Source organism: Lithobates pipiens, unplaced genomic scaffold (assembly GCF_037356315.1).
Source record: "Lithobates pipiens isolate NorthernLeopardFrog02 unplaced genomic scaffold, aLitPip1_a1.2 Scaffold_35, whole genome shotgun sequence".
Classification (NCBI taxonomy): Eukaryota; Metazoa; Chordata; class Amphibia; order Anura; family Ranidae; genus Lithobates; species Lithobates pipiens.
The window spans coordinates 12,137,855-12,151,375 of NW_027507811.1; the positions used below are offsets into that span (position 1 = coordinate 12,137,855).

The window sequence follows — 13,521 nt, forward strand, 5'->3', positions numbered from 1 at the left end:
ATTAGAGCGGAAACTGTGAGCCAGGCCTTCTCGTCCAACATCAGTGCCTGACCTCACAAAATGCTCTTCTGGAAGAATGGTCAAACATTCCCATAGACACACTCCTATACCTTGTGGACGGCCTTCCCAGAGGAGTTGAAGCTGTTATAGCTGCAAAGGGCGGAGCCAACTCAATATTCAACCCTACGGACTAAGACTGGGATGCCATTAAAGTTCATGCCTGTGTTAACCGGGTCCCGACCAGCGCATGCCGATGTACGCCAGCAGAATGGCACGGGCAGGCAAATGGTCGTACCTGTACATCCCTTTAAATTTGCCGCCCCCTGCCATCGGTCGGGACCCCTCGTGAGTCCGGTCGCGGGTCCCGCGGACTCGATCACGGCAGGCATACCCGCGATCGTCTCACGGGGCGGCTAAATGAGGAAATGCCGTTGTAAACAGCATCTCCCCGTTCTGCCTAGCAACTAGTGACGCTGATCTCTGCTCCATGTGATTGGAGCAGAGATCAGTGTTCACTAAAATAAAGCCCAGCCCCCAACAGTTAGTAACACGCCCCTAGGAACACTTAACCCCTACACTGCCACCCACTGGTTAACCCCTTCACTGCCAGTGTCATTTACACAGGAATCACTGCATTTATATAGCAGTGATTGCTGTATAAATGACAATGGTCCCAAAAATGTGTCAAAAATGTCCGATGGGTCCCCCACAATGTCGCAGTCACAATAAAAATCGCTGATCACCGCCATTACTAATAAAAAATATTTATTAATAAAAATGCCATAAAACTATCCCCTATTTTGTAAACGCTATAACTTTTGCGCAAACCAATCAATAATCGCTTATTGCAATTTTTTTTTTTACCAAAAATATATAGAAGAATACGTATCGGCCTAAACTGAGGGAAACATTTTTTTTTTTTATATATTTTTGGGGGATATTTATTATAACAAAAAATAATGCGTTTTTTTCAAAATTGTCGCTTTATTTTTGTTTATAGCGCAAAAAAAATAAAAACCGCAGGGGTGATCAAATACCACCAAAAGAAAGCTCTATTTGTGGGGAAAAAAAAGGACGTCAATTTTGTTTGGGAGCCACGTCGCACGACCGCGCAATTGTCAGTTAAAGCGAACGCAGTGCCGAATCGCAAAAAGTGGTCTGGTCTTTGGCCAGTAAAATGGTCCGGGGGCTGAAAGTGGTTAAGGCAGGCGTCCCAATACTTTTGGTAATATAGTGTATTTTCATCTTTAAAAAAAAAACAAAAACAGTTTTGATATATTTCCAATTTTATTCTATAAACCGAAGAAATGTGACATCACAAATGGACATATATCACTTTCAGCCAGCAGATGGCACAATCATTGAAACTAGTTAGTCTTGCTGTATAATCTGATCTCACTTGCTGTTCGGGAGACGAGGCAATATCAGCCTCGTCTCCCGTCACCAGCTTCTGCTGAAACGTTGCGGAGATCAGACTACTCATCTACTGGAATGGGTTCTCTTTTCTCCTCTCTGAGCTATGTAGGCAGAACTTTATGAACGTTGAAGTCTTTAGTGATCTCCGATTCCCTTATAAAGTGTTTCTTCCATGATAAAGATCGGAGGGGGGGGCTCAGCCACGTGTTTTCTGAGGGTGTGCGCTTCTTCCCCCGGTGCGAGATCTCTGATGTCCGGGCAAAATATGGATTCATATAGAAGGCTTTTCCCGCACTTGAGGCGCTAACTTCGCCTTAAGGGCGACGTGGGATTTGTAATGATTAAAAAGATGGGTCTTCTGCGTAAAACATTTCCCGCACTCGTGACAGGAATATGGCTTCTCCCCCGTGTGGATTCTCGTGTGTCTTTCGAGGTCTGCTTTCCACAGAAAACTTTTCCCGCACTCCGAGCAAGAATGCGGCTTTTCGCCCCTGTGGTACTTCAGGTGCACGGCGAGATTGGACTTACGCAAGAAACATTTCCCGCAGTCGGGGCAGGAATACGGCTTCTCCCCCGTGTGGGACCTCTGATGTATAGTGAGGTCTATTTTATATACAAAACACTTATCGCACTCGGAGCAGGAAAACGGCTTCTCCTTGGTGTGGCACCTCTGATGTGCCGAATAATTGGACTTGCGCGAAAAGCCTTTGCCGCACTCCGAACAGGAATACGGCTTCTCCCCCGTGTGAGACATCCAGTGTGTGATCAGCTGCGATTTATGAAGGAAACCTTTCCCACACTCGGGGCAGGAATGCAGAGCTTCGCCCGTGTGCAGTCTCTGATGGGCAGCCAGGATGGACTTGTGCGGAAAGCATTTCCCGCACTCGGGACAGGAATGTCGCTCCTCGCCCGTGTGCAGCCTCTGGTGCGCGGAAAGGTTGGACTTCCGCGAAAAGCACTTCCCGCACTCGTCGCAGGAATGCGGCTTCTCGCCCTTGTGAGATCCCTCGTGCCTGAGCAGTGCAGATTTGTGAAGAAAAAATTTCCCGCACTCGGGACAGGGATGAAGGTTCTCCCCGCTGTGGAATCTCTGATGTAGAGAAAGACTTAATTCGGAGCCAAAGCTTTCCCCACATTCAGAACAGGAAAATGGATTCCCCCCCTGAATTCCGGCACCGTTCCTCACAGAACGAGGTTGCTCAAAGTCAGAGGAGTTTGATGGTCTGTCCACACTGTGAAGTCCACCATCCACCGGTGAGGACATGGTCTTTTCCCACACACAATCCTCATCTTCTAATTTATAATTTAGTGAAGTGAGATGATTCTTTGAGGATTTCTTGATAGTGTATCCTGGAAAAATATAAAAATATTATTGTGGGGGGGGGATTCATTCACCTAAAACGAGGATATCACCTGGTTCATGTAGAATTGAGTGAACAGACATGGTATTTTCTGAAAATGTCCCAACCAACCTCTTCCCCTCTTACTGCTGAATAACACCCTTGGACCTCCTCACAGATACTTACATAGGTTAAAAAAAAAAAAAAAAAAGACACAAGTCCATCGAGTTCAACCAATAAAGAAAAAAAATGGAAAACCTCCATATTCAGAACCCTATACCACTAGTTGATGCAGGCAAAGGTTAAAAAAAAACAAAAACCCTTAACAACGCATTGGGCTAAGTTCCTCCAATGGTGCTTTATTCACCTTTAACAGAGCTCAACCCTTTGAAGACACATGAATGTAAGCCATCTGGTTCAAGTGTTTTTTTTAACCTTTAACAGAGAGCAACTCTTTCAGCACACATAGGTGTAAGCGATCTGGTTCAGGTGCTTTATTCACCTTCAACAGAGCTAAACTCTTTGAGGATACATGGATGTAAGCCATCGGGTTAAGGTGTTTTATAAACCTTTAACAGAGAGCAACTCTTTCAGCACACAAGGGTGTAAGCTATCTGGTTCAGGTGCTTTATTCATCTTTAACAGAGAGCAACTCTTTCAGCACACATGGGTGTAAAGTATCTGGTTCAGGTTCTTTATACATCTTTAACAGAGAGCAACTCTTTCAGCACACATGGGTGTAAGCTATCTGGTTCAGGTGCTTTATTCATCTTCAACAGAGCTAAACTCTTTGAGGATACATGGATGTAAGCCACCGGGTTAAGGTGTTTTATAAACCTTTAACAGAGAGCAACTCTTTCAGCACACAAGGGTGTAAGCTATCTGGTTCAGGTGCTTTATTCATCTTTAACAGAGAGCAACTCTTTCAGCACACATAGGTGTAAAGTATCTGGTTCAGGTTCTTTATACATCTTTAACAGAGAGCAACTCTTTCAGCACACATGGGTGTAAGCTATCTGGTTCAGGTGCTTTATTCATCTTTAACAGAGAGCAACTCATTCAGCACACATGGGTGTAAGCTATCTGGTTCAGGTGCTTTATTCATCTTCAACAGAGCTAAACTCTTTGAGGATACATGGATGTAAGCCACCGGGTTAAGGTGTTTTATAAACCTTTAACAGAGAGCAACTCTTTCAGCACACAAGGGTGTAAGCGATCTGGTTCAGGTGCTTTATTTATCTTTAACAGAGAGCAACTCTTTCAGCACACATGGGTGTAAAGTATTTGGTTCAGATTCTTTATACATCTTTAACAGAGAGCAACTCTTTCAGCACACGTGGGTGTAAGCTATCTGGTTCAGGTTCTTAATACATCTTTAACAGAGAGCAACTCTTTCAGCACACATGGGTGTAAATTATCTGGTTCAGGTTCTTTATACATCTTTAACAGTGCAACTCTTTTAGCACACATGGGTGTAAGCTATCTGGTTCAGGTGCTTTATTCATCTTTAACAGAGCTAAACTGCTTGAGGACACATGGATGTAAGTCATTTGGTTCAGCTGCTTTATTCGCCTTCAACAGGGCACAACTCTTAACGGACACATGGATGTAAGCCATCTGGTTCCAGTGTTTTATTACCCTTTAACAGAGAGCAACTCTTTTTCAGCACACATGGGTGTAAGCTATCGAGTTCAGGTACTTTATTTACCTTCAACAGAGCTCAACTCTTTGAGGACACATGGATGTAAGCCTCCTGGTCCAGGAGCTGTATTTACCTTTACTAGAGCACAACTCTTTGAAGACACATGGGTGTAAGCCATCTGGTCCAGGTTTTTTAGTCACCTTTAACAGAGCTAAATTCTTTCAGCACACATGGGTGTAAGCTATCTGGTCCAGGCGCTTTATTCACCTTCAACAGAGCTCAACTCTTTCAGCCCACATGGGTGTAAGCCTTCTGGTCCAGGTGCTTTAGTCCCCTTTACCAGAGTGCAACTATTTGAGGACACACAGGTGTAAGCCATTTGGTCCATCATTTCTAACAGAAGAATACATTATGGCTCACCTGTGGTGATCTCTGTAGGAGTGTCCTCCTCTATGAATGCCCTCATCATTCCAGCCTCCTCCGTATATTGCTGATCATCCCTCACATACGTCTCTTCTACTTCACCCTCAACTTTTATGATAATTAGATCTTCACCCTAAACCAACAGAATGGCAGAAATATAACATCTGTAACATAGAAGTATTTATGATGTGAGATCACATAGAAAATATCATCTTGTAGAGTCCACACATCATCTCCACATGTCAGAGTGTTCAATCACTTTATGTTCCCGACCCTCAACTCCACCTACCTGATGATGGTGGGGGATGGTGTGACCTTCCTGTGTGGAATCCCAGGAATACAGAGGACGGGGACATCTCTCTGGTGGGTTTCTCTTATTAGGCGACTCCATCATAATGTCCTTGTAGAGATCCTTGTGTCCGTTAGAAAGCTTCTTCATCACCCCATACTCCTCATCCTCTTCTTTATACTCTTCTTTAACAATAATATTATAATCCCCAAAGTTTCCACTCTGAATATATAAAAACATTCATTGTAACAAACAAGCTTGTATATAAATCAAAACTACCAATAATTAATATTCATCTACCTGATGATGGTGGGGGATGGTGTGATCTTCCTGTGTGGAATCCCGGGAATACAGAGGACGGGGACATCTCTCTGGTGGGTTCCCATTACTGGATCCATCTGTAGGAAACACACACACTGACTGAATACATTGTTTCTATGTGTTTATCAGATGATGGGGGATCTAGGTGGAGCCTCCGTACTGCTCTCTCCTTTACAATAAAGTCTCCTCTTACCCGGTGATGTGAGGGGCGGCTGATTGTCCATCATGACGTCCTTGTAGAGATCCTTGTGTCCTTCTAAATACTCCCACTCCTCCATGGAGAAATAGACAGTGACATCCTGACACCTTATAGGAACCTGACACACACAATGATACAGTCACCATCCAGACACATCCCTTGTCTGTTACTGGATAATGTCCCAGAATTCCCAGAATCCTCCTCACCTCTCCTGTCAGCAGCTCCATCATCTTCTTGGTGACTTCTAGAATCTTCTCCATGTTGTGTCTCTCGGGTTTTAGGGAGTCACATGGAGGTATTGTGATGGTCATATGATCACCGGACTTCACAAGAGAAAATCTCTGTATTGAGAAACCAAAAGAAATATCATGTTAGAATCCCAGAATTCCTCCTCACCTCTCCGGTCAGGTCTGTGTTTTATTAATAGAGATAAGAGTGATGTCATGTGACCTCCCAGAATCCTCCTCACCTCTCCGGTCAGGTCTGTGTTTTATTAATAGAGATACGAGTGATGTCATGTGACCTCCCAGAATCCTCCTCACCTCTCCGGTCAGGTCTGTGTTTTATTAATAGAGATACGAGTGATGTCATGTGACCTCCCAGAATCCTCCTCACCTCTCTGGTCAGGTCTGTGTTTTTATTAATAGAGATAAGAGTGATGTCATGTGACCTCCCAGAATCCTCCTCACCTCTCCAGTCTGTGTTTTATTAATAGAGATAAGAGTGATGTCATGTGACCTCCCAGAATCCTCCTCACCTCTCCGGTCAGGTCTGTGTTTTTATTAATAGAGATAAGAGTGATGTCATGTGACCTCCCAGAATCCTCCTCACCTCTCCGGTCAGGTCTGTGTTTTATTAATAGAGATTAGAGTGATGTCATGTGACCTCCCAGAATCCCCCTCACCTCTCCGGTCAGGTCTGTGTTTTATTAATAGAGATAAGAGTGATGTCATGTGACCTCCCAGAATCCTCCTCACCTCTCCGGTCAGGTCTGTGTTTTATTAATAGAGATAAGAGTGATGTCAGGTGACCTCCCAGAATCCTCCTCACCTCTCCGGTCAGCAGGTAGATGATCTCCAGGGTGAGATTTAGTATCCTCTCAGTCATGTGACTCGGGTCCTCCTCCATCCTTATTGATGTGGCCATGTGATCTATACAGGTTTCTCTGCAGATGGATAATGGAGAATTATCTGAAAAGAAACAGAGAAATAAATGGGTATAACCAAAAAAAAAGTACCTAACAAGTCTCTGGTCTTTGGGTTCAGGCAGGGCTCCAAGATTTTGAGGTCTTTGAGGTTTTAAAGAAATATGAGTTTTGGTGGAGGTTTTTTCGTTTCATTGGTGAAGAGCAGCTGGCTCTCCCTTACATACAGTTTTCCAAATGTATTCATATTTTAAATATATCAGATACCATGATCTAAAAACCCATATTTCACCATGCAACATAAAATTATCTTATGAACAAGAGTTCTCATGACCTACCTTTGAAAACGGGCCTTGCTAAGGAGAAGAAATGGACCTCCCAGACCAGGCAAGAGAGCCACATTTCGAAGGTGTATTACTCCTACATGGCTCTAGGACATCTATACCCTGTTTCCCCTAAAATAAGACCTAGTGTGATTGTCGGTGATAGCTGCAATAAAAGCCCTACCCCCCCAAATAAGCCCTAGTTAAAGTCCTTGTAGGTCTTCTTTTCAGGGTAGGGCTTATTTTTGAGGAAACAGAGTAGGGCTTATTTGGGTGGTAGGGCTTATATTGCAGCCATCACCGACAATCACGCTAGGTCTTATTTTAGGGGAAACAGGGTATTAAAGTGTCTGTTCCCAGCCTCCACTTAGTGCTTTACAATGGCCATTGACCCTTTACAACCAACTAATTAACATCTCTGCTTATCAGTTTTTTTGGCCTTTTTTGCCATCCTGCTAATGGTTTTTCACAACGTCCAATTAACCATTCACAAAATTCGAGACCAAGGAACGTTTAATTACTGCCCATCGACAGCTGTGTGGAGTCTACCAAGTAGGGTTGAATGTCCCATTGAATGGTTTGCGTATTATTTTAGCGAAATAAGGATTATACCGAGAGCAGCCAAATTCTTCCCTTCTCCCAACTCAGTTTGGGTGTCATCAGACCCCCATATCTTCACAACGGGAGGTTACTTGGAATAAATAGAAAATAATATCTTATTACCTCCTCAGCTGCCAGTTCCAGCAATGTCTTCTCTCTACTTCCTCCCGAATCACCTTTCACCCGGAACTTCCTTTCTGTATGTGACATCACTTCCTGTCTTCCATAGAGACTTCCTGTCTGGGTAGACGTGAGATCACCCCCTTGTGGAGCGCAGAGGAACTGCAGCCCAGAGAAACGTCTCGTAATGTGAACACGTCCTTGTGCTGTGTGTGTATGTACTGTATATAGGGTTGCCACCTTTTCTTCAAGTCAAACCCAAACACTTTAGCGGCGCACAGCAATTATTATTTTTTATATTATAAACTGTATATATATTTTGTTATTAAATAACATTTCTAATGATATGTAATTAATAACAAGAGCCCCCTTTACATCAGAGTCCGCAGAGTTCCCCTTTTTACATCTGAACTCATAGAGTTTCTTTCCACTGTAAGGGGGGACTCTGCAGACTCTGATGATAAGGAGAACTCTGATTTAAGGAGGAACACTGAGAACTCTGATGTATGGAGAGGAAACACTGGTGTAAAGGGGAAATCTGATGTAAGGGGTGCTCTGAGAACCCTGATATTCATTAGTGTACTCTCTCAGAGGCAGGAGAGAGAAGGGGGGAGACTTCAGTCAGAGACTGGGATGGATGGTGAGCTCACTCACCCCTTAGCAATCAGCACCTCTCATCCAGATGTATCTGAGGCTGCTGGACTTCAAATTTCCAGCCCCCACTTTCCTTTTCTGAAGTACAGTGCCTGGGATTGGAGTGTGGGCAGACACAGAGGGGTAGGGGGTGGGGGGAGGTGCAGATCGAGCCCTCTCTCCTCTCCTGTCTGTGTGTGTGTTTGGGGGGGGTTGTTAGTGCTGGCTTTGTGCAGCGTGAAAGAATGTAAAAGTCACTCTCAGCTTAGACAACTGCAGCCAGCAACCCTGCTGGGAACCCTGCTGGGAAGCCATAGTCCAATCTGAATAATGTGTCCGGGTTTCAGGCAGTCTGAAACCCGGACGCATGGTTCCAAACCCGAACTGTACGGGTGAATCCTGGACAGGTGGCAACCCTAACTGTATATCCAGGGGTGGAACTGACCATTGGGCCACTCGGGCACTGCCTGAGGGCCACATGCCACTAGGGGGCCCCATCAGGATTGCCAGCCTCAGTAAAACCAGGGACAGTATGTAAAAATTTGTGTTTTTTTTTTTTACATCTGTCTCTGAAATGTCCCTTACCGACATCCTCTTGGTCTAAAAATCCCAAGATGATAGCTGCTCCACCTCTCCAGTACCTTCTCAGCCAATAGAAACATATCTGTGTATACTGTGTGATTTAGGGTTGCCACCTTTTCTTTAAGTCAAACCCGAACACTTTAGCGCCACGCAGCAATTTTTTTCAATAGTATAAACTATACATATATTTTACTATTGTAAGGATTAAGGGGTGTCTAAACAAAAAATGGTTGACCGTATGTCTTACTAAATACATGTATTTTTCTATCCTTCTCTGTAAAATAAGGATTCGTCATCTATTGTCACGTACTCATCAAGAAGAGGCCGCATCAGCCCTAAAAAGCAGTCTACGCCCAGAAGATTGTCTTATCAGCTGATAACACCCGGAGAATTGTCTTTTCTTTGAAAATGTTGTTTTTTTACATTTGCTGATGTTTGCCCTTTTCTGTCTATAAAAGATGTAATAAAGAAGCCTCAGAGCCAGAGTCAGTCAGAGACAGTCAGAGTTAACGACGGACTTCTGAGCAGAAATACTGAATATCTCCGTGTCTCTTTGCTCGGATAAGAACTCTAACTAACAATTGGGAAACGGTAACATAACCTGACAAATAGGTGACTTGTTGAGGTCACACCTAACACTATTAAATAACATTTCTAATCATATGAAGTTAATCACAAGAGTTCCCCTTTACATCAGAGTCCGCAGAGTTCCTCTTTTACATCTGAACTCACAGAGTTCCCTTTCACTGTAAGGGGGGGGGGGGGGACTCTGAAGACTCTGATGTAAGGGAGAACTCTGGAGACTCTGTCATAAGGGGTGCTCTGGGAACCCTGATCTAAGAAGGAACACTGAGAACTCTGATGGATGGAGAAGATTCTGATGTAAGGGGGAACACTGTGGCCTCTGGTGTAAAGGGGAACTCTGATGTAAAGGATGCTCTGAGAACCCTGGCTTTCCTTACTGTATTCACTCACTCACTCCTTGGCAGTCAGCACCTTCAAATTTCCAGCCCCAACTTTCCATTTCTGAGGCACAGCGCCGGGGATTGGAGTGTGGGCAGACACAGAGGGGTAGGAGTGTTTGGGGGGTGGGGTGGGGTGGGGGTGGAAGCTGCAGGGAAGCCATAGTCAATCTAAATAATGTGTCCGGGTTTCAGGCAGTCCGAAACCCGGACGCATGATTCCAAACCCGAACTGTCCGGGTGAATCCTGGACAGGTGGCAACCCTAGTGTGATTGTATACTGTGTGTATTTGTGTATACTGTGTGGCCCCATAATCTCTGATTGTCTGGGGGCCCCATAATCTCCTATTGCCCGGGGGGCCCATGAGTTGTCAGTCGGCCCCTGTGTATATCCGTATAGATGGGGTCATCTCCACTCCCACCAAGGGAGGTAGAAATATATTACTGCCTAGTCTATGCAATATATATCTTAGGGGATTGCGCCTCCCACTCACTACTTCACCCACCCCTTTCTAAATAACTTATATTAAATAGTGCCTGTGTGCGCTAAATGGTCACTGTGCCACCATAGTATCCTAAAATTATACACAAAACAATAATTTTATAACGACATATGTGTTTGCAAAAATAACGTCCTTCTTGTGCAATGGTTAATTCAACCACCCCAACTGTGCCGTCTTAATCACCATTCATCTTCTAATAAAAAGTCCACGTGTGTCAACTAAGAAAACCAGATCTGTGCCACCGTCACCAAGCAGAATGGCCACTCATCAGACGTCACCAACCAGTAAGCCTTCGGATCATTCAACGGATAACCAATCCTCAATGCACTTCTCCCGTTAGCAATTCCTCAATGTCCGTATATTCATACAAAATGAAATAGAACCAATATAGTGTAAAACCGTTTCAACTTTAATGGAAAATCAATAAAAACATAATGCACTCACATTTCAATGTGTCTATTGGCCGATGCTAAGCCTTTCCAGCAATGAGAAAACCGTTTAAAATCGGGCAAGCCAATGATGTTCCGCAGGTGGTGATATTCTCCCTCCACTGGACCGACCTGTTCCTGGCTTGTATTCAGGGATAGTATGTCTCCCAAAACTCCTATGCGTTTCACATTTAAGCGTCGTCAGGAAGCGGTCTAAAAATCCCAAGATGATAGCTACCCCACCTCTCCAGGACCTTCTCAGCCAATAGAAACATATCTGTGTATACTGTGTGATTGTATACTGTATGTGTGTTTGTGTATACTGTTAGGCCCCATAATCTCTGATTGCCTGGGGGCCCCATAATCTCCTATTGCCCGGGGGCCCCATGAGTTATCAGTCGGCCCCTGTGTATATCCGTATAGATGGGGTCATCTCCACTCCCACCAAGGGGGGTAGAAATATATTACTGCCAAGTCTATGCAATGAATTTAATTATATTGGGGTTTTATTGTACGGAGCTGTACATAACAAGCCAAAAACGCCAATCTTGATACACTCATTTTAGTATAACATGAAAACAATAAAATATTTATAGTGACGAGGGATGAGGCCCATTAAGCTGCGGCCTGAGAGTATTCCTGCAGTCAGCACCTCTCTACCACTCTGCACAGAATCCTGGAACCTGCGGGATGCGGACAGGCTGGGACAGCAGCCAACACCCCAGGACACTCCGTGGCACTTGGCATGAATGACAAGGCCGTGTTCGCACTACGAAACGTTTCTCGGGGGGGGCTGCAGTTCCTCTGAGCTCCACAAGGTGGTGATCTTCTCACTTCTAGCCAGACAGGAAGTCTCTATGGAAGAGAGGAAGTGATGTCAGGTACAGACAGGAAGTTCCGGGTGAGAGGTGAGTTGGAGAGTAGACATTTCTGAAATTGACAGCAGAGGAGGTAATAAGATCTTATTTTCTATTTACACCCAGTAACCCCCCCCGTCATGTTCCGTCCTCTTTCTCCATAGTCACTGTGACGTCTTTTATCTCCAGCAGATGAGGATACACACATATATAGTGTGGAAAAGGTAGATTGACCCCTTTAGGGTCGGAAAATTTCCCCACTTATGAGGCTTAGACATTTCCCTTCATTTTAGAGACGTGTCACCTTCTCACCTTAGCAGTCCCTCGTGACGAGGGATGAGATTCGGATTCGGTTTGAACTGATATTTGACCCCAATCTCCAAGATTTGAATTTGTGGTTGGTTAGTTTTTGTGTTGACTTTGCGCCTGCATAGGTAACCCTGGTCAGTCAATAATAAGTAGCAGGAGGTAAGGTGGATAACTGCCCCTTACTATAAGAGTAGGTCTGAGATCAGCCAGCGATGAGCGGAGGAAGAGGATAACCCCACCTGTGACTATAAGAGGGGGTCTGAGATCAGCCAATAATGGCCAAGGAGGTGGATAACCCCACCCCTTACTATAAAAGGGGTCTGAGATCAGCCAATAATGGGGAGGAGGTGGATAACCTTGTACTCTCACTATAAAGGGAGTCTGAGATCAGCCAATTATGGGTTGAGGAAGTGGATAACCCCGCCTCTCACTATAAGAGAGGGTCTGAGATAAGCCAATAATGGGCAAGGAGGTGGATAACCCCACCCCTTACTATAAAAGGGTTCTGAGATCAGCCAATAATGGGGAGGAGGTGGATAACCTCGTCTTCTCACCATAAGAGGGGGTCTGAGATAAGCCAATAATGGGCAAAGAGGTGGATAACCCCACCCCTTACTATAAAAGGGGTCTGAGATCAGCCAATAATGGGGAGGAGGTGGATAACCTCGCCCTCTCACTATAAGAGGGGGTCTGAGATAAGCCAATAATGGGCAAGGAGGTGGATAACCCCACCCCTTACTATAAAAGGGGTCTGAGATCAGCCAATAATGGGGAGGAGATGGAATCCCCCACCTCTCACTATAAGAGGGGGTCTGAGATAAGCCAATAATGGCCAAGGAGGTGGATAACCCCACCCCTTACTATAAAAGGGGTCTGAGATCAGCCAATAATGGGGAGGAGGGGGATAACCTCGACCTCTCACTATAAGAGGGGGTCTGAGATCAGCCAATTATGAGGGTGGAAGTGGATAACCCCACCTCTCACTATAAGAGGGGGTCTGAGATAAGCCAATAATGGGCAAGGAGGTGGATAACTCCACCCCTTAACTATAAAAGGGGTCTGAGATCAGCCAATAATGGGGGAGAAAGTGGATAACCCCACCTCTCACTATAAGAGGGGGTCTGAGATAAGCCAATAATGGACAAGGAGGTGGATAACCTCACCCCTTACTATAAAAGGGGTCTGAGATCAGCCAATAATGGGGAGGAGGGGGATAACCTTGTCCTCTCACTATAAGAGGGGGTCTGAGATAAGCCAATAATGGAGGAGGTGGACAGCCCCACGTCTATCTATAAGAGAGGGTCTGAGACCAGCCAATAATGGAGGAGTAGGTGAATAACCCCGTTACTACTGTAAGTCAGAAATTTTGATACAGCTGAATCTCATAATGACAAAAATTTCATCCAAATTTCGTTTCGGAAACAAAAGGA

General features: G+C 44.8%; 2 protein-coding genes across 3 annotated transcripts in view; one reads left to right on the top strand and one right to left on the bottom strand.

Moving 5' to 3' along the window:
• Positions 1-1,268: 1,268 nt before the first annotated feature.
• Positions 1,269-8,186, bottom strand: LOC143955677 (uncharacterized). The gene is made up of 8 exons (XM_077465786.1): positions 7,821-8,186; positions 6,681-6,820; positions 5,837-5,971; positions 5,625-5,748; positions 5,411-5,508; positions 5,111-5,332; positions 4,819-4,954; positions 1,269-2,766 (listed from the first exon to the last, which is right to left on the bottom strand). The coding sequence occupies exons 2-8, from the start codon at positions 6,774-6,776 to the stop codon at positions 1,688-1,690; spliced, it is 1,890 nt and encodes a 629-aa protein (XP_077321912.1). The 5' UTR covers positions 6,777-6,820; positions 7,821-8,186; the 3' UTR covers positions 1,269-1,687.
• Positions 8,187-11,826: 3,640 nt separating this feature from the next.
• Positions 11,827-13,521, top strand: part of LOC143955620 (uncharacterized) — a 231,789-nt gene continuing 230,094 nt past the window's right edge. For both annotated transcript variants that reach the window (XM_077465716.1, XM_077465718.1), the window contains exon 1: positions 11,827-11,876. The gene's annotated coding sequence lies outside the window, so the exon portion shown is untranslated. The remainder of the gene's footprint in view (positions 11,877-13,521) is intronic.